The sequence below is a fragment of the Mastacembelus armatus genome, chromosome 8 (assembly GCF_900324485.2).
Source record: "Mastacembelus armatus chromosome 8, fMasArm1.2, whole genome shotgun sequence".
Lineage (NCBI taxonomy): Eukaryota > Metazoa > Chordata > Actinopteri > Synbranchiformes > Mastacembelidae > Mastacembelus > Mastacembelus armatus.
The window spans coordinates 22,234,901-22,262,324 of record NC_046640.1 but is presented as its reverse complement, the minus strand read 5'-3'; the positions used below and the strand labels follow the sequence as shown (position 1 = coordinate 22,262,324).

Below are 27,424 nucleotides of genomic sequence, written 5' to 3'. Positions count from 1 at the left end.
CAATCGCAGTACGTTTTTCCTGTTGTGTGTAGTCAGGACCGGCAGCTGTGCAGATGTTTCTCAGCTGCTGTGACCCGGAAAGGATCAGCGCTCCCATCTGCTCACATCCTGTGTGTGGCTCGTTGTCACATGTGACGTTGCGTGTGTCATGTTTGTATGAGTGTATGTGCGCTGTGTAGTGAAGTCAGCACACACACACTTCATGATGATGCGGGACAGTTTTGAAGCTGGATCTGGACACTGCTGTTTAAGTAGGATGGCTCGTCCTTCAGAGGAACAGAAGAGCATCAAATCTGGTTCCAACCAAAACCGAGCAGCTGTTTCGCTCCAAACTCAAAGGGATTATCAAACGATTATGTAAGAGGATCTGAAAGCTGCATCGTTTCTGTGTTCAGCAGCACTTCCTTCCACTGTGGGGTCAGTCTTTCCACCTGTGCTGGGATTTCTACTGTCAGTTCAGAAACCCAGACTCTCTGCTGCTGTTGTGGGTCCACAGGTCCAGTTTTCAACATGAGAGGCAACGGGGCTGTTGGTGCGTGAGTGTTGTGTGTCCGTCAGGGTTTACAGGTCACACAACACAGCAGCTCCATCAGCACAGAGAGGCTCCCTGACTGCCAGCTCCATTTAATCTAACAACCTGCTGACCAGAGCTGGTTCTGATCCAAACACATCCTGCACCAGCAGGGACATAAAAGCTTTATCTCTCTGTCTTTCTATCCGTCTATCTATCTACTTTATCTATCTATCCATCCATCTATCCGTCCGTCTGTCTATCCGTCCGTCTATCCATCCGTCCGTCTATCTATCTACTTTATCTATCTATCCATCCATCTATCCATCCATCTATCCATCCATCTGTCTATCTATCTGTCTATCTATCTATCTATCTATCTATCTATCTATCTATCTATCTATCTATCTATCTATCTATCTATCTATCCATCTGTCTAATGGTTATTGTTGAGGTAAACATGATGAAAACAGTAAAAATGAAGCCACTCTGTTAGTCAGCCCAGTCTTTGAGGACAGCCTGTTGTTTATGTCCCTGCAGTCTTCCTGGCCGTTTCCTCTTGGACGGGGCGGCGTGGGCAGAGATTGGACGCTCTGTTTCAGACTTCCTGCTGCGTCGTGGCTGCGTGGGCAGCCTGGACCATATGTTACATCAAAACTGTGTGAAAGTCCTAATCCCCAGCATTATGCATAGACGCTGCCAGTGGGCCACCGGCCTCAAACATGGACGTGGACGCATCCTGGTGCCCTGTGTGTGTGTGTGTGTGTGTGTGTATGTGTGTGTGTGCTCAGGTTGCCTGTTTCTGTTTGTGTGATGTTTTTTTTAATCAACAACTTCTATCAAAAGGATGAAAAGTGGCATAAACACAAGAACAAACAGAATAAATAACAAAGAATAAAGAAAAAAATAAATGCTGAACTAAACTTGCAATGTGTGTATATATATATGTGTATATATATATATATATATATATATACACACATTTATTATATATATATATAATAAATGTGTGTATATATATATGTGTATATATATAATAAACAATGTGAGTATATATGTGTGTGTGTATATATATTAACAATGTATATATATATATATATATATATATATATAATAAATGTGTGTATGTGTATATATATAATAAACAATGTGTGTATATATGTGTGTATATATATATATTAACAATGTGTGTATATATGTGTGTGTATATATGATACATAAATAAATGTATTCATTCTTAAATACATGAAGATGTTAATAAGCTAGAAATGATTAAATAAATGCTGGAACAAACAAATGAAGACAAGTCCAAGCTACAATAAAGAACAGTAAGAAGACCAGTTAAAGGTGGAGCAGCAGTGTGCAGGGCAGGGTCGCCTCTAAAGCCGTGAGGTGGACTCAGACTGGACTCAGACTGGACTCGGACTGGACTCGGACTGGGCTCGGACTGGGTTAGTGTGTGTTGACCTCAACAGAGCAAAGCGCACATGTGAGCTTGGATCATACAACATGGATAAATATCCAACAACAGGTCTGTGTGGTGGACTGTGTGCTCCGGACCCGGTGGATGCTCCTCCGCTGTGAGAGGAGGAGGAGGAGCGACAGGGAATCCCAGGAAGGGGTTACAGATATCGCGTTGCTGCGGCTGCGTCTCCGTCCAGTTTCATATCAGAAGCGAAGGCGGAAAAGCGGCTCCTGGATGAATGAACCGGACAGGACTTTAAACTTTACGAGCCTCTGAACGGGCAGCACGGTGATGTTTATGGGACCGGACAGGCTCCTCCGCGGAGAATCAGCGGCAGCCCGGGGATGAATGGCGTCTCCGCGCAGCGCAGCTCAGCTCCGGTGCAATAGTGTGTGAAATAATCGCCTGGTTGTTTTCGGCTGCGCGGGGCTGTGGACGCGCCGTCCTTTGTGGGACGGAGCTCACGTTTCTGGAGCAGCAACAAGAGAAGTTTCGGTGTAGTCGCCTGGTCCCCCCATGTGACAGCGTGTTTGCGGTGACTGCTCAGGCCTGCGCCTCCCGGACAGAGCGCACAGACCTCTGGCACCATGTCAGCGATGCTCCGAGGAGACACGGCGGCATGACGGCCCGCACCGACGCACAGGTCAGGGGTGGAGCCGAGAGAGCCACAGACTCACAGCCCCGGTTCTAGTCCGACAGCATGGGACCGTTTGTTGTCTCGACGTGACGCCGGACGCGTTCTGTGTGCGCCAGGGTGGACGCCGCAGCTCAGCTGGGTCCAAACACTGAGCAGAGACGGTTCTAGTGGGGACATCTGAGCCAGGAGCCCCGCGTCATGGATGACTCGGGGATCATACGGCGCCGGAGGCTGCAGGTGAGGCTGCCCGAGCATCAGCATCCTGTCGTGCGTGTTTGTGCGTTTGTGCTCCACTGAAACACTTGGAGAGACGTTCAGGGTCCACAGGTTAAAATCACATTTTTAGTTTAACTTCTACAATTTTCTGCAACAGCAAGAATCTTAAGGTTCAACATGTTGCCACCGTGTTTCATTGTGCTTCCGGTTCTATAAATGATATTGCTATAAATGATATTGATGTGAATGATATTGATGTAAATTATATTGATATCATTGATATTGATAGGCCTATAAATGATATTTAACAGCTCCGGTTCTGTCATTTAAAAGCAACAGAACCAGTCCAGTGTATGAAGATTAACCCCCGGGGTCCCTTCATTTTCTGCTCTTTTAAAGATTTCCATAAAATTATCATTTATATATTTTGTCATTATCAACTTCAGTCCTCATCAACATTAATTTCATAACTTTAACTCTTTAAATGCCAGTTTCTGTGACAATACTCTAATTTTTATAGGGAAATATCTTCAATATACTGAAGGCAAAGTTGATTTTTAATGGACTAATGTCTCATTTTGTTCTAGAAATAATTTTACTTTGAACAAGAACAAGATTTACTTTCAAACATGAGCATTATTATTATTAGAACATTTTAGAATCGTTCTTAGAACAACAGTTCACCTTCCTCCATAATAATGTTCATCAGGTTGAGGGCTCAGGTCTTGTACCTGGTCCTGGTTCTCATCTTCACAGTCAGGATGAAATGAGTCCAAGTGAAATGCACTTATGTTTACCTGCAGATGCACCTGTGTAAACAGAACCAGACTTTCCCAGGCTGTTTGGGGTCACTCAGTGGGGAAGCCTTTGAAATCCTGCAAGATGCCTAATGTTTTTATTTCTCAAAGGAGTGTGTGTGTGTGTGTGTGTGTGTGTGTGTGTGTGTGTACATGTACATGATATCTATTTGCTGTGAACCTGATGGGAGCTGTAAGCGTCTATAGCTGCACACACTTAACACACACTTAGCTGCACTAACACACACACAGCCACATAAATTCCTAAACACACACACACATGCACACCACACTAAGATATCCCTAAAAGACACACACGTCATTTTAATATATGACAATGTAAACTGATGATATTGCCTGTTAGTGGTAGATTTACAGGACATGGACAAAATATCTTCATCTACAACAAAAGGTGAAGTTTTGAAGGGATTTCAACACACAATGGCAGTGAGTTCAGAAAATTCATTTTGTAAAAACATGCACACATTGCTCTATTTAATTTAACAGTCTCTTTATTCCATCACTGTGTGTTTGAATGTTCAGACTCTCATCAGTATAAAGATCGTTACTGTGGTGCAGTCTCTGTAACGAGTCGTCTCTCGTGCAAACAGATATGACGTGGTCACGTGACTCTGCTCATCCATTATGGAGCAGCCGGCCAACCCCCCCCCCTCATCTTTGTGTCTGATTCAGTTCAGGCTGCAGCCTCCTCTGGGTTTGTGTGTACCAGTGTATTTGTTTCCATTAATCCAGTTTATCTAAACTACTGCAGCGACTAAAGAGGATGGATGGCACCTCTGGACCCAGAGGCCCAGGGGACCCAGAGGAGCCAGGGGAGGATTAGTAGTGAGGTGCGCTGATGGTTTCATGCCTCATCATCCTCGGTGCTCTGCTGCCGTGGCGTGTGAGCGGCGAGGGGACTCATCACCACAGACCCATTTTATGGGCGTTTGTGTGTTTACGTTTAGCTTCTCTGCTGGGTTTCAAACCCACGTCTGTGTGTGTTTACTCTGCGTGTCCCCTCAGCTGCCTCGCTGCTCCCCTGGGCCTCATCATCCCCACCGTCACCACGGCGCCTCATCCTCAGCACCATATGGTGACACACCCCCACCCCCACCCTAGTGTGGGTTGTTGGATGTTTTTGTGCTGCATTTGTGACTGTGCACCCAGTGGTCACTTTATTAGGAACCCCTGTGTCGGACCCAGTCGGTTTATTAGGAACCCCTGTGTCGGACCCAGTCGGTTTATTAGGAACCCCTGTGTCGGACCCAGTCGGTTTATTAGGAACCCCTGTGTCAGACCCAGTTTATTAGGAACCCCTGTGTCAGACCCAGTTTATTAGGAACCCCTGTGTCAGTTGATTTATTTGGGAGTAGCTTATTTGGAGCTTTGTGTCACATGAACAGACCATCTCGTATGTTCGACTGCTGCCTTCCTGTCGGACCCTCCCTGCTGTAGATGATGGTGGGCCTGTTCCCTTTGTCTTGGCAGCTGCTTGATTGAGCCCCAGTGTCCGTCTCCAGGACTTTCTCTTTCCACTGTGTCCACAGAGTAATTGGAGCGGCTGGCTCGTCTCCACTGTGCTGCAGCTCAGCTAAAGCCTTTTGATTATTTTAGGGGCATTTTGAATCCTTCGGTGCTGGAAGGATGATCTGATGATCACATGGCAGAATTCACTGGTCTTTTCCATCCCAGTTATGGTTTACTGCCTGTTTCAGGAAATACAACTCATGTTATTATCATTTGGACAGGAAGTCATTGTTCAATAGTGAAACTAAACAGAAGATGGCAACAGATCAGCCATGGCTGTTGGATAAAGGAGACTTATAGTGTGGAACTGTGCTGCTTTCTAATCTGTGATTTGTCACTGCAGCAATTTACTCAAGTACCACCCTCAAGTACAGTCTGAGGTATTTGTACTTTACTTGAGTATTTGCATTTTGTGCTACTTCATCCTTGGACTTCACCACATTTATCTGACTCTAACTTTAGTTCCCTACAGAGGATTTTTACTCTTTGGTATTTCTACTGTTACTGCAGTAAAGTATCGCAGTACTTCTTCCATCTGTTGTCGTTTGTCCGTTAGGATCTTATGTACTTCATGATGTATATTTATCCTGTAATGTCTTGGGACTGGGAGTGACCCAGACCGGGTGCAGGCCCCTGGTACAGGACTGGAACTGGAGACGTCTCCCTGACTTTATGAGAGCGATCCAGGCAGGTTAATAATATAATATAAGACTCCAGTTTCCTGCAGGTTAACGAAGGTCATGTGACATGAGGGTTCATTAATTGAGCTGAGAGAAATACTTTACTTTACCGCTCAGTCTCTGTGTTTGCTGCTTGGCTGTGACGTCACGTGAGGATGGGACAATGAAGCGTCGTCGTGGTTCATTCTTTCCAGCACCAGCAGATGACTGAGCTTTGTTTAATGTGCCGACCGGGTCTTTTATTGTCTGGTCAGCATTAAAAGGCCCCACAGAGGGCCACGAGGCAGACTGAGAGCAGATGTTCATGGGCGTGGGTCTGCTGTTTGAAAAGCTTTTACACCAGTCAGCCAAAAGTCTGGGGTCAGCTCTGTTTCCCAGCTGTTCTAAAATGTGTGTAGTTCACTGTCTCGGTGAAATTAAAGCAGAAACACTCAAACACATGATCAGGTTAAAACTCTTCAGGTCTGTGATGTGAGTGTTGGATCCTCCAGCAGCCTGACACCCTGTGGCTGAAGTCAAATACTGTTGGCACTGACATCATGGGGGTGACAGTCCTGTTTTCTAAACCCTTGTCATCTTCCAGAAGCTTTTTCCTCCTGCCACTTAGAAACCATCTCCTATAATTAGCCTGATCAGCAAAAGACACACTGAATATTCAGTTTTGTTAACGTGCAAACCCTCGAGCCCTGTGGCCTGATGATCCTGAGCCGGAAAGAGGATTTTTCTTTTCTTTCTTTCCTGCTGTTGTCTGTGACATGGATTTGACCTTGTGGTGTCGTCTGCCGACATAAAGCTTTGTCCTTGCAGCAGCTCCGCTAACATGCAGAGACCAGCAGCACACACACACACACACACACACACACACACACACACACACATGAAGGCTAACCTAATCGCTGCGTCGACTGTGTGCAGGCGCTCGATACGATGCTAACAGCATCTTGACAGCGTTACCCTGCGTGTGTGGAGCCACTAATGCCTTCATTCAAATCTGCTGCTATAAACTGAGGAGCAGCTCCTGCAGGAGCACATGGAGCTGAAGGCCAAAGACTGAAGGATGAGGCTGCACCCTGTACTCCACCTTGTTTACAGCCTCCCTCCCTCTGCACAGCAGGAGATTATTCACCCAGTTACAGAGACACATGAGAAATGCTGTAATTAGAAAGTAAGAAGAAGAACAGGTAGAAGACTAGTGTGTATTTGTGAATGGAAAAGTGTGTGTTTGTATATTTCTCTGCCTGATCTCTTGTCCCTTTTCTCTCTTTGTTCCAGAAGGATTTGCCCCTGCCTCGCAAAAGCAGCAGGTGAGTCTTACCTTTGCTTTGCACGTTTCCCATCACAGCAACAGGCCTTTTCTATATGGCAGCCCTGTGTTCAGTGCACGTTACTCAGCACATGCACACGTTTTAGACCTGCAGTCTGGTCTTTAGCTCGGCCTTTGTTTTTTATTCTGCATGCAGGTGTCGGTGCACGTCCACCCTCATACTGTCCTCTCTTATGAGCTGGGAGCGGTCTGGTCTTTAGCTGGCTCAGTCTTATTTTAGAAAACCCACGAGCTTCCTCACCTGCCTCGAATGATACTGCAGGAATAAATCTTACAGAAAAAACTAGAATCATTTTGTGAATGTATGTGGTGACCCAGATAGATGAGCTGTGGAAGTGGCTCCAACAGTAGCAGGTTCAGTAGCCGTCTGACAGACGGGCCGGAGAGAGGGATCTGGTCTGTGAAGATCTCTAATGTGGTCCCATTCATCAGCATGAGCTCAGGCATCAGACTCACAGCTTTTCTTGGTGCTGCAGGGTGTGGACCTGGGAGGAGGGGTCGGCCAGAGGGATGCTGGGAGTCTGTCAGAGTCTGATTAAGAGCAGCCAGGGGCTCTGGATGCTGCTCACGCTGCTGAGAGCCATTCGGTTTCTTTATCTCCTCTTTTCTTCCTTTTGTTTGGTCGTTCATCTGTTTGGGTTTGCTCTCATTCCCACCCTCCGCCCTGTCAGATCCTGAGCCCTGGGCAAACTGGGACATAGAATCAGGCCTAAACCAGCCCAGATTTCATTAGTACATGAAACTGAAATGTCAGATTTACATGGGAAATGTCACATTTCCATCTTGCTTTCTACTTTTTCCACGGTTTGAGGTTTAACTGAAGTTCTGTTCATCCTGATGCCAACTTCTCATTAGGACATGATTTACCAAATCAAAAGCATCTAGACATCCCAGGTGTCTGCTGCATATTTTAACGTCTTAGAGTCTTTGTACACGACGTGTCGAGAACCTGCTCAAATCAGACGTGCAAAAAGGATCAGACAAGAATTCATGTTTGTTTTTTTTTTCCATCTCCATCTTTTGCACGTATCATCTGTTTAATACTTGAATCTAATTCCACAAACTGATTTAACAGCAGAAATCTTGTCGGTGACTGATGTTCTCAAAATAATCGTCCTTAGAACCAAATAGAACCCAAAGAGAAAAGCACATTTATTCCTGTTTTCTTGTGCAGATTTCCCTGGAATTCAGTTCAAATTAGTGCAACGTTTGGAAGAAAAGCCGCCTCCTGCCCGTCGCCTCCCGTCTCCCTGATGATCTGGCTTCACATTCATTCATGTGTCAAGTCTCATTCACATCAGGATTTTTTTTTTAGTCTTTGGTTTCATTCAGCATCTGTTTCACGGTTATATAACAGTCCATGTGAGCTTGTCTTGTAGTCATGTCTTCACTGTGCTGACATGAGTTCACCTCCCTTCATTCATTCATGTGTCCACAGCCTGCAGCCAAAGCTTCTCCCTCCCCATCAGAAAAGCTCAAACACAAAAAAGTCTCGAAGTTACGCCGTGTGCCGCAGCACCTTACCCTGGAGAACAGGACCCACAGTCCCCTGCTGCCTTTAGTTTCTTTCTAAAAAAACAGAGCCTCCCTCCCTCTCTCTCCCTCTCTCTCCCTCTCTCTCCCTCTCTCTCTCTCTCTCTCTCTCTCTGCCTGCTCTGGTGCTCGGCCGCCCTGGCTCAGACGCACAGACGTCATCTGAAGCTTGTGGCAGCTCCGGTCTGCGTTGCATTGTCATGGCATTTTCCCAGAAAGCTGCTGCTCCCTGACTGCTCTCCCCCGCTGCTTGGCTGCTGCTGCCGCTGCTGTTGCTCAGAGCTACGCCTGGATACTCGGCGAGCAGCATGTTTCGACGCACGAAGAGGTAAAGCAGGCTGTGGGGTGTGGTAGGGCTGGCTGCTCATTCTCCTTTCTCCTTTCACTGTCTGCCGTCTAACATCACCAACAGCTGGCAGGTGTGTTAGATCGTGTTTGTGGACGCGTGTGTGTCTGACCTGGTTTTAGGTTTCCGCTCAGTGCGGATCAGTGCGGGTTGGTGTTGATTTGCTGAATGCTGCTACGGGCTGGCAGTTTGTAAAGTCCCAGCAAAGGATGCAGTGAGAAACTTGCAGTGCTGTTGAAGGGTAGGAATCGAAACCACTTGCACTGACCAGGATGCATCTTTTTGCTGTGTTCATGCTGTGCTTAGCTCTGTGGGTGCTGGTCTAGGTCGGCCCATCGCTTGGTCTGAAATGTCTCAACAAATCCTGGATGGATTGACATGAAATTTCCAACAGATGTTTACGGTTTCCAGATGAGGTTTTTGGCCTTGAGGCTTATTGGACACAGGAAGACGTTGGTGTTTGTTCTGTTGAGTGAAGGGTCTTGATCCCCATTGGATGGATTTTGGTGCAGACATTCGTGTCCCCCTCAGGATGAAATTAAACAACTTGGTCGATCCCTTGAAACCGTCGTACACATGATGTCTATGAAACACTTGGGTGTGTTATGTTAACAGCAGCTAATGCAGCAGGTCTGATCAACTCATTTCTTCCCAATAATAAATCAATAAAAACCAGTAAGAAGAGATTGAGATTGAGGTTTAACTGGTGACTCAAGCTCTGGCCCTGGCCCTGGTTCTGGTTTTGTTCACCCTGACATGTATTTATAACATTGGGTTATTGATAATGTGCATCAGTGACTCATCATAGTGTCATTTCCTGCACACCTGCAGGTCGACTCATTCTGAAGTGATCGATCGGTGATTGATTGAGCCAAAGGTGAGTCAGACACAACAGCAACTCTCAGACTGACTCCACAGAGACTTTCCTGGAGTGTGATGATCGTTGTTTGGGGAAGATTTGATTGATTGATTGATTGATTGATTGATTGATTGATAGAGCACTAAGTGAAGAATCTTCCTCGTTAAGTATCACATGATCTTAACGAGGCAAACAACCAATTTATGGAATTAAAAGAAGTTGATAACGAAAATGTGAGCACACACGAACAGCAGAGTAAAATTGAAATGCAGGCTTCATAAATCCTCATGAGCTGAGTCACCTGAGTCAGCAAAAACCAACCAATCGATCAGTCCAAACATTAAACTGACAGTAAACTTAATCAATAAATGATATTAATCACAGCGAGAATCAATCGACATGTCATTTCAAAACAAGGGTGAGCAATTATCACCCATTACCTAAAAATATGACTCATCAGCAAAAACTGAGGAATTAACTGATCAATCATGATCAATCATGATCAATCATGCACACCCACGAACGTTTCTCCTGCTCCACAGCCTCAGACCTGTTGTGGTTAAATCCTGCAATAATCCCGACTGACGCTGAGCCACGTGATCACGTTTGCCAATTTCATAATAAAAGCTTTTTAGTGCTCGTCACTGATGCTTTAATCCACCTGAAGGTTTGAGCTGACATTCGAGCAACGGGGGTTTCCCTCTGGGCCGACGTCCTGCTGACTTCATGGTCCCTGCTGATCAGGGATTAAACCGGCTCCTGTGGAACACCTGAGCCCCAACACCGACCTCTGACCCCTGACCCCCCGAGAGAGATGGAAACAATGCAGAGCTTTCACCTTTTTAATTGGTGGTGTTTCCAGTAGATCAGACCCAGTCAGTTTATTAGGAACAGCCATGTCGGACCCGGTTGGTTTATTAAGAACCCCATGTCAGACCCAGACAGTTTATTAGGAACCCCTGTGTCAGACTGAGTCACATTCAGAGCTGTTCACCTCGCAGCTGCAGTTTGAACTGTCTTTCACTGAGTGTTTCCGTTATTTTGTCCACCCTGTTTCTACCAGAAACAGCTCCAGTTGCTGCTGTAGACGTGTGTCTCACGTTATTGCTGTCAGAGGAACCTTGGAAACAGAAATAATGAAGAAGAAAAGGCTGACAACAGGAGGTGAAAGACAAAGCCCGTGTGCCTGCCTGGCTCACGTGACCTCAGTGAGCTGGTCCCTAATGGAGACACAGATATCACCCCGGGGTCCTGCTCTCCCGCTCAGCCTCTCCCTCTTTTTCCATCTCCTTCGCTTTCATCCTCTTCGTCGCTCGTTCTCTTGCTCTTCTTCCTCTTCTGGCTGCTGCTTTGCTTCCTCAGTCGATGACAGACGTTTCAGAGACTGGAGGTGAATCGACAGTGAGAGCTCAACACGCTGCAAATACTGAAACTACAAGCAGATATTCTGATGCTAAGTTCAGCTGGAAGATGAGACTGTGTGTAAAAATACGTCTACACTGTAGTATTACTGTAGTATTAAATATGTTCCTACCAAAACAGCTCTATATATATATTAATACACGTCTAGTATATGTTTATTACTGAGGTCAGAGTTAGCTCACTGATCTCCATTCAGCCTCCTGTGTGTCTCAGTGAACAGTGACCTTTCCTCTGTGTGACCTGTGACCTCTGTGTGACCTGTGACCTCTGTGTGACCTGTGACCAGAGCTCTTTGGAAAAACCTCCAACCTGGACACCACGAGGACTGAAACCTTCCTCAGTAATCAGTAGAAAGTCCGGTGCTCGTCCATTACAGCTCGTCTCTGGTCAACAGGAAGTTGGCGTTAAACATAGACGGGACATTGGGATGCAACTGGCACAATGCATCCTGGGTGTTGTAGGATTTTTCACCTTTTGGGAATATGATTTTTTTTCTCCAGTCACAGGACATTAAGGACATTTTACTGTTTGACACATAAAGGGCTGAGCTGGATTCACTGGTCGTCTGTGGAGCAGTGGACTGTTCCTCCATTGCACAATTATGTGCAAACCAAAAGAGGTCAGTGGACTCAGTCTGACTGCAGGGTCTGAGGCTTCCTGCCACAGGAGCCCCGGTGCCATGTCTCCCATTAGCTCCTGGTTTCAGCGAGAGGACCGTCTGTACTGTAATGGGATCATCCTCTATGAGCCTCTGTCTCCTCCATGAGTTTCTCTTACAGGAAAACACATTCAAGGACACGGGCTTCCTGACAGCGCTAAATTTACCCGTGCTTGATAGATATTGCTGCTGTCAGCTGAGTAGTTCCCCAGACTGAGGCAGAAGATCTGAGCCTATTACAGAAGATGGAGTGTGTGCACCCCAGAGGAGCCTGGTAATGAAAGAGGCAAAGGGTCATGAAAGGTGTCTGACTTTGTCCTGGCCATTGTGCCGTTCGTTAAACGTTCCACTTCACATAACCACAGGAGGCCAGTGGGAGGCTCAGACCCCTCAGAGTGTTTGTTGGCTTTTCCCTGTTTTACTGAAAGGTTGCTTAGGTGATGAGTTCACGTTTCTGCACACACACAATAAAAAGCGCCCGCTGATCCCTCTGACTGTCTCATATTGCAGCAACAATATGCTCAGGCCGATAACAGGAGTCAAACCTGTGACATTTAGGTTTTTAAATTTTTACCCTGGTCTCCTTTACCTGCCAGGTGATTTATTTCACATCTAGAGTTTGAAAATGATTTAATGCTCGTCTGCCCTCGTCCTGTCCCTGCGTCTGTAATGAGCAGTGTTTCTCATCCTCTGTGGTCCCAGGTCGGTGATATCAGAAGCCTCCCTGTCGGACGCTGCGTAGCAACAGGCCGCCATGTGTCGACGACTCGCTCCCTGTGGGGCTGCAGACGCCAACTGTCTCTCCTCTCTTTTTGTTCTAGGAGGAAAACTCCTCCTCTTCTCTTTGCATTGTAAAACCTGAGGGCAGATGTGTGCACAGTTGAAGGGACTGATGCTGCATGAATGTAGATTTTTACCAAGTGTCCACCTGTGATTGATATATATAAATATATATTAAAAAAATATATATATATATATATATATATATATATTTTTTTTTTTTTTAACCTCTTTTCTGTCTTTGCATCAGCTGCTTGTCTGAGGTTGGGTGAGGTTTTTAAAGACAAGGTCGTTGGTGTTTCCTCCCTCAGACACAAAGCAGGTGCTGCATCAGTGAGGAGGGACGTCAACAGACCTGGTGTTGGGGCTGTTAAAAGCCGCTTTAATTGATTTGGAGTCACCCTTAAAGGATCCGGACCTGGCTCACATGGTTCTTCCTCACCAACAATGGGAGGCCCGTCTGTTTCCAAAAACCAGCTCCAGACGTTGCTGTGAGCAGAGAGAACCTGGTGGAGCAGTGGAACCAGAGACCAGTAGACTCTTTGTTCCTTCAGAGACTGTAAACAGTGACGGCCGTTCTCAGCGTCTGGAGCTGGTTTTCGGAAACAGACGGGTGGAGGGTGTGGGAGGTGGAACAGCAGCAAAACGGGGACACAGGCAGGAATCATTGCTCTCCTCATCCCGAACTCCTCATCAGCAGATCTCTCCTCCATCTCTCCTTTTATTCATAACCCTCCCCCTCGTCTTCCTCCCCCCCCTGGCTGCCTCAGATCTGCTTGACTGTGTGCGGCCTCCTCTGGATGGCTGTTTCAGTTTGAGCGATATTAACGGTCGCCCTGCTGTGAAGTATGAACATGCAGAGGATGAAGGCTCTTGTTTGTCTGCCCATGTTTCTGTCACCTGCTCACTCTCACACTGAATAATACAGCTGCTCTTAGTGTGTGTGTGTGTGTGTGTGTGTGTGTGTGTGTGTGTCTGTGTGTGTGTGTGTGGAGAGAAACTGGGTCATGTTTACCTGCACACACAAGTGATGAGCAGCAACCTGCATCTCTGTTTCCTGTTTTTCTGCTTCGTGTGTCCCTCAGGGGTTTTCCACTGAATTTACAGTCACTCCCTTTGTCTTAAACATTGACTCTCACATCTCACTGTGATGTCACGTCATCCTCCTCTTCCTCCATACCCCCCCCCCCCCCCCCCTCGTGGCTGCAGCCGGTGCAGCCCAGATTTCCAGATTTACTGAGTGCAGCGAACGCATCCCTGCCTCCTTCTCTTGCTCTTGAATGACCATCGAGCGAGAAACAGCCCCCAGGCTTTGCTCAGAAACGTGGACTCGTGTTTATCAGCAACAGCAGCATCAGTCTGGCTGCATGTGTAAAGTAAATACATGCCAGTTTGCACATGGTGCAGGGCACTGACAGAGTTTATTCCTGAGCTGGACGGCGGAAATTCAAGGGCTGGAGCTGTGTGTTTTTGTGCGTTTACAAGCAGACGCCATTGATTTCCTGCAGCGCTCAGAATCCATTTACCAAGAATAGTCCTGCTGCCTGGTTCGTCTCTGTTTCACTCTAACTTTCCTCTGAAGAAGCTTTTATTGAAGAAATGAAGGACATGTTGGCTCTTACACACTCATACACTGTGTGTGTGTGTGTGTGTGTGTGTGTGTGTGTGTCACACTGAGGTTATTGAATGAAGAAAAAGGTTTTAATCGATGAGTCTAGAAAGTGTGAAATGGCACAGTTGCAGGTATTGAACCTGTGTGTTAAATCCTGCCTATTGGCATGTGTGATCAATATCCATAGGGCCAGTTATAGATCAGACTCATCGGGACATCTGTGTGTTGTTAAAGAAACAGGTGACGTCAGTTGGTGCTGGTTGAGTTTTCTCACCTTGTTTTAACGTTTCAGATAGAAACACAGGCAGGAAAGGTTTTCTGTGTCGATGTGGTTTTTATTAGTGTTTATACAGAATCTGTGTCCTCTCGAAATGAAAAGAATCTCTTACATACAAAAAGCTAAAGAAAGCCTGGGTCACTTCGGTGTCATGAGGCTTTTCTGCAGTGCAGAGCTGAAATAACGCTTCTCTGTGTCCCACAGAGGATGAGCTGCTCTTTGCTTTTTGATTGCTCTCTCCTCTTTGTCCTCAGTTGTTCTTATTTGCATGTGTTTGTGCAGCTCACAGTGACTGGAAGCTCAAAAAGCCCCTGAACAAACTGCACTGCTGCCCAGGAGTCTGACTAAATAATCGCACCTGTAAGAGAGAAAGGCTCGATGAGAAGTGACTCAGCGTGGCTGCTTTTAGGAACCCAAACACAATTAACTGAGCTCATGGAAAAACTGATATTTATGTTTCTGGAAACATTTTTCACGCTTCTCTCTCCTCGCCCACGCTTGTTTTTCTCTCTCCTCATCTCTTATCTGGGCTGAGAGGAGGCGTCAGGGATAACTGATGGATCCTGTTTATCTCTGGCATGCTCCTGCAGCGAGCCATGCATGTACCTGCACGTGCAGCTGGAAACACAAACACACAGTAGCTTCAGGTTCCTCCTGTGTTTACATCTCTCTCTCTCTCTCTCTCTCTCTCTGCAGTTGTCGCACAAGCAACAGGAAGAGTCTGATTCTCACCACCACCTCTCCGACCCTGCCGCGCCCGCACTCCCCCCTGCCCCTCCCCGGACACCTCGGTGCGTGCAGCGACTCATCACACCTGAGCTGTGGGCGTGGCCATACGTTGGTGGCAGGCACAGACTGTATTTATGTAGAAATAGGAATTATTGGATTATTGGATTGACTCTCATGTCTCCATGCTGATACCACAGGCATCCAGTTAGCCTAGCTTAGCATAAAGACTGGAAACATGGGAACATGTCGGCTGTAGTGCTCAGGAATGACCCCATTACATGTCATTTGTAATGACCTGTAGAATCAAATGTGGCTCAAGTCTTTCATTATTCACTGTTACAGTTTGCACCAAGACTCACAGCTTTTATTTAAGGGGAACAGTGAAAACGTCTTTGGACTCAGCACCTGGAGAAACACATCGTGTCCTGATAATACTCTTCCTTGTGTTTCTTTCCCTGTGTGTCCTGTTGTCCCTCCAGGAAGCAGCCCTCTGGACAGCCCCCGAAACTTCTCCCCCAGCAACCCGGCGCACTTCTCGTTTGCCTCCTCCAGAAGGTCACTGCTTTATTTCACTGCCTGCTCTGCGTTGACTGTGGTTCGACAGGTTTATTCACACTTGTGTTGATGTGAGAGAGAGAGACAGGCAAAGTGGGGCCTGCAAACTGCTGCGAGCATCTGTTCATATGAAGGTTTATTTGTGGTAACTTTATGTGGTCGGGTCAAAATGGACCTTGATGTGTTTGTGAAGACGCCTCTGTCCACAAACTGCTGTGGACTTTTTGTCGGGAGCTGGTTTTTGGGGTTTAGGCTGAAAACCCCTAATTGCCCTAAAGGGAAAATGTAATTCTACAGCTTATGGTCATATTCTCTAGTTATTTCCAGCCGCCTGCTCTGATGCACATTTTCAGTTTGCATCATTTTTTTTCTACATTTTTTAGTGGGACTTTCTGTAGCTGCAGTAGCACGACTTCATTCTAGGTGATCTATAGGGACACGTGTGATTGGACTCAGTCAGACTCATGGAGCCTGTGCTGTAAATCCTCTGTCCTCATTTATCAAATCCATCTGCCTGCCTGTCAGTGTGGGCACCAGCCATACAGCAGCACAGTGAACGAGTCTCCCGTGCCCCCCCCCAGGACAGAGCAGAGGTGTTAGAAGTCACTTCTGAGATGTACCCATGAGCGCATGAGAGTGTGTTGTCAGGGTTTTGCCTTACAGTCTGTCACATTTATTATTTTCACAGGCAGCAAAATTATCCATAGCTGCTGATTTATTCCAGCCACTGCAATAAATGTGCAATATGTGCAACAGAGCCGAGCTAAGCTCAATGTGATGTAACATTCATGTTCTCTGCAGGGCGGACGGGCGCCGATGGTCGTTGGCATCTTTACCCTCTTCTGGATATGGAACTAATACTCCCAGCTCAACGGTATCAATCCACCCATCCATCCATCCATCCATCATCCATCCATCATCCATCCATCCATCCATCCATCCATCCATCCATCCATCATCCATCCATCCATCCATCCATCCATCCATCCATCCATCCATCATCCATCCATCCTTGATCCATCCATCCATTATCCATCATCCATCCATCCATCCATCCATCCATTATCCATCATCCATCCATCATCCATCCATCCATCCATCCATCCATCATCCATCCATCCATTATCCATCCATCCATCCATCCATCCATTATCCATCATCCATCCAAACATCCATCATCCATCCATCCATCCATCCATCCATCCATCCATCATCCATCCATCCATCCATTATCCATCCATCCATCCATCATCCATCCATCCATTATCCATCCATCCATCCATCCATCCATTATCCATCATCCATCCAAACATCCATCATCCATCCATCCATTATCCATCATCCACCCATCATTCATCCATCCATCCATCCATTATCCATCATCCACCCATCATTCATCCATCCATCCATCCATTATCCATCATCCACCCATCATTCATCCATCCATCCATCATCCATCCATCCATCCATCCATTATCCATCATCCATCCAAACATCCATCATCCATCCATCATCCATCCATTCATCCATCCATCCATCCATCCATCCATCCATCCATCCATCCATTATCCATCCATCCATTATCCATCCATCCATCCATCTATCCATACATCCATCCATCCATCCATCCATCTATCCATCCATCCATCATCCATCCATCAATCCATTATCCATCCATCCATCCATTATCCATCCATCCATCCGTCCATTATCCATCCATCCATCCATCCATCATCCATCCAGCCATCATCCATCCATTATCCATCCATCCATCCATCATCCATCCATCCATAATCCATCCATCCAGCCATCATCCATCCATTATCCATCCATCCATTATCCATCCATCCATCCATCCATCTATCCATCCATCCATCCATCCAGCCATCATCCATCCATTATCCATCCATCCATCCATCATCCATCCATCCATCCATCTATCCATCCATCATCCATCATCCATTATCCATCCATCCATCCATCCATCCATCTATCCATCCATCCATCCATCCATCCATCCAGCCATCATCCATCCATCCATCCATCCATCCAGCCATCATCCATCCATTATCCATCCATTCATCTATCCATCCATCCATCCAGCCATCATCCATCCATTATCCATCCATTCATCCATCCATCCATCCATCCATCCATCCAGCCATCATCCATCCATTATCCATCCATCCATCCATCCATCTATCCATCCATCCATCCATCCAGCCATCATCCATCCATTATCCATCCATTCATCCATCCATCCATCTATCCATCCATCCAGCCATCATCCATCCATTATCCATCCATCCATCCATCCATCCATCATCCATCCATCCATCCATTTATCTGTGTATCTATAATCCATTGTCAGTGGTCCATAGCTCTACAGCTAAACAGTAGAAAATGGAAGTTATGATTCCAGTATTTAACTGTCATGTGTTAAACAGAGCAATGAGCAGCCTAATAGGTTTGTAATGATGGTCTTAGTTAGTTAAAAATCTTGAAAGTGATGAAACCTAAAAATAATAATGAAAACGACTCTGGAGAAATAGATGTTGAAATCATTTGCTGCAGTTTGTCATTAATTTTCTGTCACTTTTTCTTTTTGATCAGCTCAAATATTCGTTTCTTTCCTTATATGCCAACCTTGCCCTCTGATCCACATCCTGGCCTCCCGGTCTTCTTCTTCACCCTCCTCTTCCTCCTGGCTCACCACAGTCCTCCAGTTCCTCTCAGGAGCGCCTGCACCAGCTGCCCTTCCAGCCCACCATGGATGAGCTCCACTTCTTATCCAAGCACTTTGGCAGCACCGAGAGCATCACGGACGATGATGGGGGACGCTGCTCCCCCCACATGCGCCCACGCTCCCGCAGCCTCAGGTCAGATCAAACCACCAGCCTCTTTTTGAAAAGGCCTGTCTTGAACACATCTACAGGACGTTTGTATATAACCTCTACTTGAATTAAGGCGGGACTGTGTCGAATGTGAGCTAATATCAGTTCATGTTAGACAGGTGTATAATCAGCAGTGTTAGGTTGGGGCTGTACTTTAATTAGGACCCAGATTCAAACAGAGATGAGATGTCACTGCAAAGGCTGAGCAGGAACCACAGTGCTAGGAAAGTCTAGTAGGTAATGAGTGAACAAAAACAGGGACTGGACTGGGCCAGGGAATCCAAGCTGATGAGTTCAGTTTTCCTGACTGTATTCCCTTATTTCTGTTGTTCCCTGCAGCCCAGGACGCTCCTCCTCCTGCTATGATAATGAGATAGTCATGATGAACCATGTGTACAAGGAGCGCTTTCCAAAGGTAAGACACAAAAACACAGAGCATCAAACCAGATCCAGAACTCAAACATTAGAGAAGTAAAAATGCATCTAATCTGTGACTGAATGTGAGAATGAAGCTTTGACATTATATAATCAGTCACAGTGAAAAGGGGCTAAACCACAACCCGACCCTGGCCCAGTGAATATTAAGATTATTCATCACAGTTCAATAAAAATGTGTTTTCCCTCTTTCTCTTGCTGAGCTGAGGTTGGAAATGGAGCCTTAGGAAGTTGGGCATTATAATTTGGAGATCATCTGAGGTCAAAGCCCTCTGGGATTGTTCTCACTCGAGCCAAAAGGAAATATGACTGAAGTCAGTGTAAATCAGCAGCTCCACACTCTGGGCCTCAGATGAAATGGCTTTCTGCCCCATACCTCTGGGTCTTCTGAAGAAATGTTCTAATCCTCTTGTCTCTCTGTCCAACCATGTTGCTCCTGTCCTGCTCCTCATGCCTTCGTCCTCCATCAGGCCACAGCACAGATGGAGGAGAGGCTGGCCGAGTTCACCGAGGCCTTCTCTCCCGAAAACGTCCTTCCACTGGCCGACGGAGTCCTCAGCTTCATACACCATCAGATAATCGAGCTGTCCAGGGACTGCCTGTCCAAAGCTCGTGAGGGCCTCATCACCTCCGTCTACTTCTTTGAGCTGCAGGAGAACCTGGAGAAGCTGCTTCATGATGTGAGTTAAAGTGGAGTGATGAGTAATTGGTGTTTGTTTTACCAGCAGTAATTGGCATAAAACTTTGCACTAAATAACACCAGAAAGATTAATGTAATGTGAAATCATTAATTGAACTGAGCATTTTAGTGTCTTTCAGCTCACTGTTTTGGTTTTTTCTACACCTTTTTAGAGTTGTACACAAGCTCTCATCAACCTCGTCAAAAAAGCTCTAAAGCACTGTCGTACCTGCTGAGCACCAGACTGCACACAGACTGAGGCAGCAGCTCAGTGGGGAATTTAGCAGCTAAAGAACCAGATATCCCCTTCAGGAGATGGTGGAGACCAAAAACAGAGCAAAAATGAAGAGAAAATATTGCATTCATTTTCACCAAGTCACCAGAAACATGCTAGTCTGATGATATGTCAGCGTTGTGTTTACAGCCAAGCGTTTAAACAAAATGGATTCTATGTGTCCTGGAGATCTAACATGTGCTTTAATGCATTTCCTTCCTTAAAACCTTAAAAACCAAAATAGGCACCTGTTTGTGAAGGCCTGGATCTACTCAGGTTTCTTTCAGTTAAATTTAAGGGTTTATATTTCAAATGATGCTCAGCCTTAGTTTGCATTTAACATTCCTCCATAAAAAAAAAACAAGTTGCTTGAGGAACTCAGGTAAAAATAGAAGCTATAATTGAATTGGTTCTAATTAAATCTGCACAGAGTTAATAAGTCATATCTATGAAATGAGTCATGGCCTAATCCATCCTGGGTAGGTTCAGCTCCACTCTGCTAATTTTATTCTAACGTGCGATGCCTGCAGTCAGAGATGAAATCGAAATGTCTGTGGGAGATGGAGGTTAATTGTGCTCGTGATTTGCCAGAGGAGATAACAGGCATCATTTCATTTCATCACAAACCCCGTTTTGACGGCTTGATTAGATTGCCGTGATTACTCTGTGTCGCCTGGTTGGGTTTGATTGTATCTGCGTCAGATTCCAGACTTGTTTGTTCTGTCTCTGTGTGACTAAATGTTTTACAATCCCTTTTCTCCCTGTGCGTCGGTCTGATTCTCCTCTGCCAGGCCTTTGAGCGTTCAGAGAGCACCGAGGTCGCCTTCGTCACAGAGCTGGTGAAAAAGCTTCTCATCATCATCTCCCGACCTGCCAGGCTTCTGGAGTGTCTGGTAAGAAAACACAGTGTGAAGTGGGAGATGATTTACTGACAGCTGGAGGGCCACAAACCTGCCAGATGATCCACGGGGGCAGAAAAGCTGAGGGACAGTTTTCTTGTACCTGATACGTGTGTGCAGGAATCTATCGGGAGCTCGCTGAGCCAGCAGTGATCCAGTATCCGGTTCTCCTTAATACATCCATGATCACAGCAGAGCAGTTAGAGTGGGAATTAAGGGTGAGGTCCTGCTATTAACAGAGAACCCACACACTACAGGGAGAATCCAGGGAATCCAAGATAACGACAAGGCAGACAGCAGAAAACACAAGCAGAGAGTCCAGTTGTTGGGCACAGGAGAACAAAGTCCGGCCTCCTCTGGGACTGGACTTTGTTCTCCTGTGCCCAACAACAGGCAGAAAACGATGTGTGACACAGTTGGAGCGCTGACTGCTGATTGGCGGGGCGAGATGAGGGACACATGACACGTTGTTACTAACCCATTCACAATCCATCATCGTTCCACGGCTCGTGTCCCTCATGCGACTTCATGATTTCCTTTAAATAAACATGAGCACAGATCCTCATTCATTAGCCCATTCAAGCAGCTAAGCACTGTGGTGTGTTACACAGGAGGGGCAGCAGACCGAAACAAACACTCTGCACTGTAAGAGCCGGATGGCATTTGCATTTGGATTAAAATTTGCTCTGCCACAGCTCGACTAATACCAGGCTGTGCCCCCTGCTGCTCGGATCCCTCCCAGTCTGACTCAGACAGACGTGGCCATGGTGGACGATGGAAATGTGTGTGTGTGTGTGTGTGTGTGTGTGTGTGGGGAACCCACAGAATCAGACCCGTGTCCCCCCTCGATGAGTCAAACCACTCTGACGTGCTTTCTGACTATAAACGGCAGCTGGAACAGTGACACAGAGAACTAATTGACTGATCTAATTTCAGCCTGATTTCCTTCATGGAGCTGCAGCTGGATTACAGTGGCTGTGATCTGCTGCTTGTTTTTGGCACCGTTAGACACCAGGTTTGATCCAGGAGCTAAAACCACAAACACATCAGCCTCAGGGTCTGTCAGTGATGAGCTCCTGACAGACTGTCTCAGGCTAAGGCTAAAGTCTGAATATATAAAGCTCAAATCTGTCGGCTTATTACTCACAACATTAGAAAATCCAGTAAAACATGTGATAACAGTCATGTGACCACACAGTGAATAACTTTACCTGTAATATGTGTTTTACATATTGATGGAACTCTCTCATTAGTTTGTATGTGTAGATCGTCGTCAGTATTTTTTATTACACAGAGAAGAAGAATAACTGAGTGTGAATGTTTCTCTGTCTATAAGATGAATCAGGGTCTAATGTTGGTGCATCAGTGTTTATATGACAAGCTGCTTTAACAAACGATGATTAAAATGATTAGAGTCTTTCATGCAAACACCTGACAGCATCATGGCTTCAGGTCTCAGTGCTCTGGTTTCCAGGAGTTTAACCCTGAGGAGTTTTACCATCTGCTGGAGGCGGCCGAGGACCACGCCAAGGAGGGTCACCTGATGAAAACTGACATCCCCCGCTACATCATCAGCCAGCTGGGCCTGACAAGGGACCCCATCGAAGGTGAGAGCGAACAGCGACGAGCAGATTTAACCTAATGGACAATAATTCAACTGTCAGCTGATGTGAAGGGATCTGTTTGTCACCAGAGATGGTACACCTCGACAGTTACGACAGCGAGGGACCGCTAACACCTGAGACAGACGACTCGACAGAGGTGAGACCCAGAACAAAACCTTCATCCACCCTTTTCTTCCTTCAGCAGCGTGAGAGAAGAATGACCCTGGTGTTAACTTGACAAACGTGCTTTTATCTGGAATATAAAGAACAACACTTCATTTATATGTGTCTGAGGCAGCCATGTTGGTGTATTGATGAGTTTGTTTTCACACTGAAGAACAGGTTTAATCGCTGCATTGTGACCTTTGACCCACAGGGTAAGATGAAAGCGATGAAGCCTCCAGGAGAAGCAGATTTCCAGACCATCAAGCTGATCAGTAATGGAGCGTACGGGTGAGTAGAGCACTGAGGAGGTCCTCCTGTTTTATTATTGATTTATTATTTATTATAACGTGTGAGCTGGTTGGCTGAGCTTACAGCAGCACCTTGTTTACAGGTAAAGAATATAGGACACAGACACTTTTAATACAAAACTAATTATAAAAGCTGCACTAATATAATAATATATTAGTATCGTATAAATAAATAATACATACATGCTAACAAATGAGTCAGTAGCTCGATATACAACTGTATCATCTGCATAACTATGAATATTACAGCCAGGTACCAAAGGAAGAGACTGTCTTAAACAGGATATGGCCTAAGTGGATCCCTGCGGCACACCTTTGGTCATCAAAACAGCCATAGAGTGAAGATAACATGTGAATGTATGTGCGTCTGTGTGTGTCAGTGCTGTGTACCTGGTGCGTCACCTGGAGACACGCCAGCGTTTTGCCATGAAAAAGATAAACAAGCAAAACCTGATCCTGAGGAACCAAATCCAGCAGGCCTTTGTGGAAAGAGACATCCTCACCTTCGCAGAGAATCCCTTTGTCGTGTCCATGTTCTGCTCCTTCGAAACCCGGCGACACCTCTGCATGGTCATGGAGTACGTGGAAGGTGAGCCCGGTGCTGTCAGACATGCTCACGTTGACAGTACTTGGAAATGTTTACCAGTTTAGTAATGTGTGTTGTTAATATGCTACAGTGAGCACCAAACATATTAGGAGTGTCGTTGGTGAGGGACCCAGTCGTGTCTTATGGTACTGAACCAGACCCCAACCCAGAGGGTTTGCTCAGGGTTGAGGTTGGCGTGGTGGTGTTCTGCTCTGCATGTTGCCCTCTGCCTTAAAGCAAACTGAAAGTCTCAGACAGGAGACATTCACAGTAGCTGCTAATGGACTAACAAAACCTGCCAACAGGTGGAGACTGCGCCACTCTGCTGAAGAACATCGGGCCACTGCCTGTGGAAATGGCGCGCATGTACTTCGCTGAGACTGTCCTAGCGCTGGAGTACTTGCACAACTATGGCATCGTGCACCGAGATCTGAAGCCTGACAAGTAAGTGGAACTTGCTTTTATCAAAACGTTCCAACAAACTGTGGCAGTTCTGTTGTCACACTGCTCTGGTGGCGTAACAGAAAAGAAATTAAAGCCCGTTTTTTTACTGGGACTGAATTTTCCTGGTCCTGCTCTCAGCCTGCTGATTACCTCGATGGGTCACATCAAGCTGACGGACTTCGGCCTGTCTAAGATGGGCCTGATGAGTCTCACCACCAACTTGTATGAAGGACACATAGAGAAGGACACTCGGGAGTTTCTGGATAAACAGGTATCACAAAAACATAGAAGTGTCATTGTACTGGGCTGTGGACCTGCAGTTCACGGTTTAAAATACATTTAAAAAACTTCAAATACACAACCTGTTAAAAAATAAATGAAAAAATAAAAATCTTAAATTGTAGATCTTTAATTTACCTGCACTTTCAATTAAATGTAAGTAGCAGAATGAAATGACATTAGAAGAAGTGTGTTTTTGGCAGCGTTGCACTGTAGACAGTTAAATTACAGTAAGATCCTTTGATGTCTTCATTTCTATGCAAATATATTCCCCAACACTTTGTGCCAGAAATAACTGAAGCATAAAAATCAGCTCAGCAGTTGGCAGAACAATAGAGCACTATCTCCTCAGTTATTAAAACCATTTCTCCTTCAGGTACATTTATTTTCTCAGAGCTTTTCATTCACTGCTGCTGCTTTGAATCAAAGCCTCTTTATATCATCTGTATGCATTACAGCACCACATACTCATCCGCTAATGGAGATGCTCCCTGCAGCTTCCATCTTCTCTTGGCATCTTTGGCATCATATATTCACACAGTGAACACTGTACATACGTCTCAGTCACTTCCGCCTGTTTGAAAACCAAATTAAAGTTTTTGTATTTAACAATTGAAGTGGTTTTGGAAACTGCAGCCTGCAAAACAGAATTATCTGCTCAGATATTAGATGCGATGCTTTAGAGGCAGAAATGAACAAATCTATAATCAGGAGAGGGTTGGACATGTTTCACAAAACAGGTCCTGCTGTTTCCGTCAGTGTGAACACCCTGAGCTCCTGAAGTGCCACCGTGCACAGGTTGAACAATGTCATTTGTGCCACGGTCAAATTTAAAACAACCGCATGGATTCTGGTCTGACCGTTCTGACGGCGCTCGCACACTCACACATCAGATAGGGATCAGATCTAGGAGCACATATGCAGGTGGTCCAGATCTGGTTTGCTCTGTTCACACTGAGGGAACATCCGGACTGAGTCAGTGCAGGGAAGAATCAGCAGGTATTGGAATAAATACATCTTTAAAAAAAACCCAAAACAAACCATGTGTTGCTCCTTTTCCTTCAGGTGTGTGGAACTCCCGAGTACATCGCCCCAGAGGTTATTCTTCGTCAGGGTTATGGGAAGCCAGTGGACTGGTGGGCTATGGGCATCATCCTGTACGAGTTCCTGGTGGGCTGTGTGCCTTTCTTTGGAGACACTCCAGAGGAGCTGTTCGGACAGGTGATCACAGGTGAGGACAGGTGTTTTTAGATGGATACATGCAAACAGTGATACACACCAACGTGTTTCCTCATGTCCCCGTCTCGCTCTGCTGCGTCCTGCAGACGACATCGTGTGGCCAGAGGGGGACGAGGCTCTACCTGTCGATGCCCAGCACCTGATCTCCTCCCTCCTGCAGACCAATCCACTGGTTCGACTGGGCACAGGTCAGTCAGCTGAGCTCGTGACTAGTTCAGGTCTAAAAGCGTTAATTCACATATATATTAAACTGCATGGCCACGACTGCCCCCAGTTTAGAGTAAGAAGTTTCAGCACATGGTGTTCAGGTGTGGCCTCTGACTCAGTGTGTCCACATTCATTTCTTCATAAATCACAATGTTTTTTCAGCTACTTCAGAATCTTGTGCCCCTGTGCCCCTTGGCACCTGCAGACATGCGCCCTGGGGTAGTAAACAAACTACCATCGTCCTTCACGTGGGCCTGCAGGGTGTCACCTTCAGCGTCACACTGCCTGTCATTGCTGCAGTCATTACCTGTCTCTGTCTCACCCTGGGTGTCCTCGCTTCCTCCACCCTCTAGGTGGTGCTTTTGAAGTGAAGCAACACTCGTTCTTCACCGAAGTGGACTGGAACAGCCTGCTGAGACAGAAGGCAGAGTTCATCCCTCACCTGGAGTCAGAGGAAGACACCAGTTACTTCGACAGTAAGTCTTTACAGCAGTCTTTAAAATTGAATATAGTTTGAGCTCTCGCTGCTCAAACCGTGGCTCATGTCTAATGTGTCCATCATCACCATCAGCCCGCTCTGAACGCTACCATCATGTGAATTCATACGATGAAGACGATACCAATGACGACGAACCTGTGGAGATACATCGTTTCTCATCCTGCTCCCCTCGATTTAGCAAGGTCAGACCTGACGTTCACACTAAGACTTCTGTACTGAAGCTTGAAATAGCAGTGGCCACTCGTTACCTCAGGTAAAACTGTCGGCTGTCGTGTGGCCCTGCAGGTGTACAGCAGCATGGAGCATCTGTCCCAGCTGGAGCATAAGCCCCACACCGTGACTCTGCGGGAGCACAAGGTCCCCAGGGAGGATCGAGTGGCCAAGAGAGAAAGCCTGGGAAGTGTCACCCTCAGGGACAAGAGCTGGAGGACTGGATCACCTGAGATGTGAGTGCACCCGCCCTGTTGTCATCCCCAAGGTGTCTTTTACCTGCCATACCTATGAGACACACAGGTGATGTAGTAAATGAAGTCTGTGTTATGAGGAGGGCTGGGATGGATGGGTGGGTCGGAGAACTTCAGCCTTCCCCACAAAAACGTAAAAACGTGTTCCCTCATCCAGTGACCTGCTGGCTTCTCTTGTGTTGCTTCTTCAGGAAACGTTTGTCCTGCTCTGAGACCTCCTTCACCGAGAGCGACTCCAGCCCCCCGTCGGGTACCCGAAGGCGCTTCTCCGCCCTCATGGATACGCATCGATTTGCCTCCCCTCTGGAACTTGAGTCTGAGCCGCCTGGATCCAGCAGGCAGCCTGTGAAGGCCAGGGGGGTGTCCCTGGAAGGAGCCGTGGGTGCCATTTCCTCTCCAAGCGATCTGAGGACGTACCTTAAAGAAAGCAATGGACTCACAGCTGGAGGTAAGAAGGGACGAGGAACATGTTGGTGACGGTGTGTGTCAGGAGCATCTGGTGACAGCTGGCTTATTA

General features: G+C 46.4%; 1 protein-coding gene across 6 annotated transcripts in view; it reads left to right on the top strand.

Moving 5' to 3' along the window:
- Window positions 1-2,144: 2,144 nt before the first annotated feature.
- Window positions 2,145-27,424, top strand: part of LOC113140944 (microtubule-associated serine/threonine-protein kinase 1) — a 30,662-nt gene continuing 5,382 nt past the window's right edge. For 2 of the 6 annotated variants that reach the window (XM_026325079.1, XM_026325078.1), the window contains exons 1-21: window positions 2,145-2,850; window positions 7,109-7,140; window positions 15,344-15,438; window positions 15,856-15,931; window positions 16,733-16,805; window positions 18,650-18,810; window positions 19,165-19,240; window positions 19,731-19,940; window positions 21,005-21,106; window positions 22,587-22,719; window positions 22,806-22,873; window positions 23,093-23,169; window positions 23,570-23,778; window positions 24,081-24,219; window positions 24,358-24,490; window positions 25,564-25,729; window positions 25,824-25,925; window positions 26,298-26,420; window positions 26,516-26,625; window positions 26,729-26,889; window positions 27,099-27,355. In XM_026325079.1, coding sequence (XP_026180864.1) covers window positions 2,812-2,850; window positions 7,109-7,140; window positions 15,344-15,438; window positions 15,856-15,931; window positions 16,733-16,805; window positions 18,650-18,810; window positions 19,165-19,240; window positions 19,731-19,940; window positions 21,005-21,106; window positions 22,587-22,719; window positions 22,806-22,873; window positions 23,093-23,169; window positions 23,570-23,778; window positions 24,081-24,219; window positions 24,358-24,490; window positions 25,564-25,729; window positions 25,824-25,925; window positions 26,298-26,420; window positions 26,516-26,625; window positions 26,729-26,889; window positions 27,099-27,355 — 2,542 coding nt within the window. In that variant the 5' untranslated portion in view covers window positions 2,145-2,811. Of the gene's footprint in view, window positions 2,851-7,108; window positions 7,141-12,994; window positions 15,439-15,855; window positions 15,932-16,732; window positions 16,806-18,649; window positions 18,811-19,164; window positions 19,241-19,304; window positions 19,941-21,004; window positions 21,107-22,586; window positions 22,720-22,805; window positions 22,874-23,092; window positions 23,170-23,569; window positions 23,779-24,080; window positions 24,220-24,357; window positions 24,491-25,563; window positions 25,730-25,823; window positions 25,926-26,297; window positions 26,421-26,515; window positions 26,626-26,728; window positions 26,890-27,098; window positions 27,356-27,424 lie in introns of those variants that run through there. The other 4 variants (XM_026325077.1, XM_026325076.1, XM_026325080.2 and 1 more) reach the window with 3 other exon arrangements.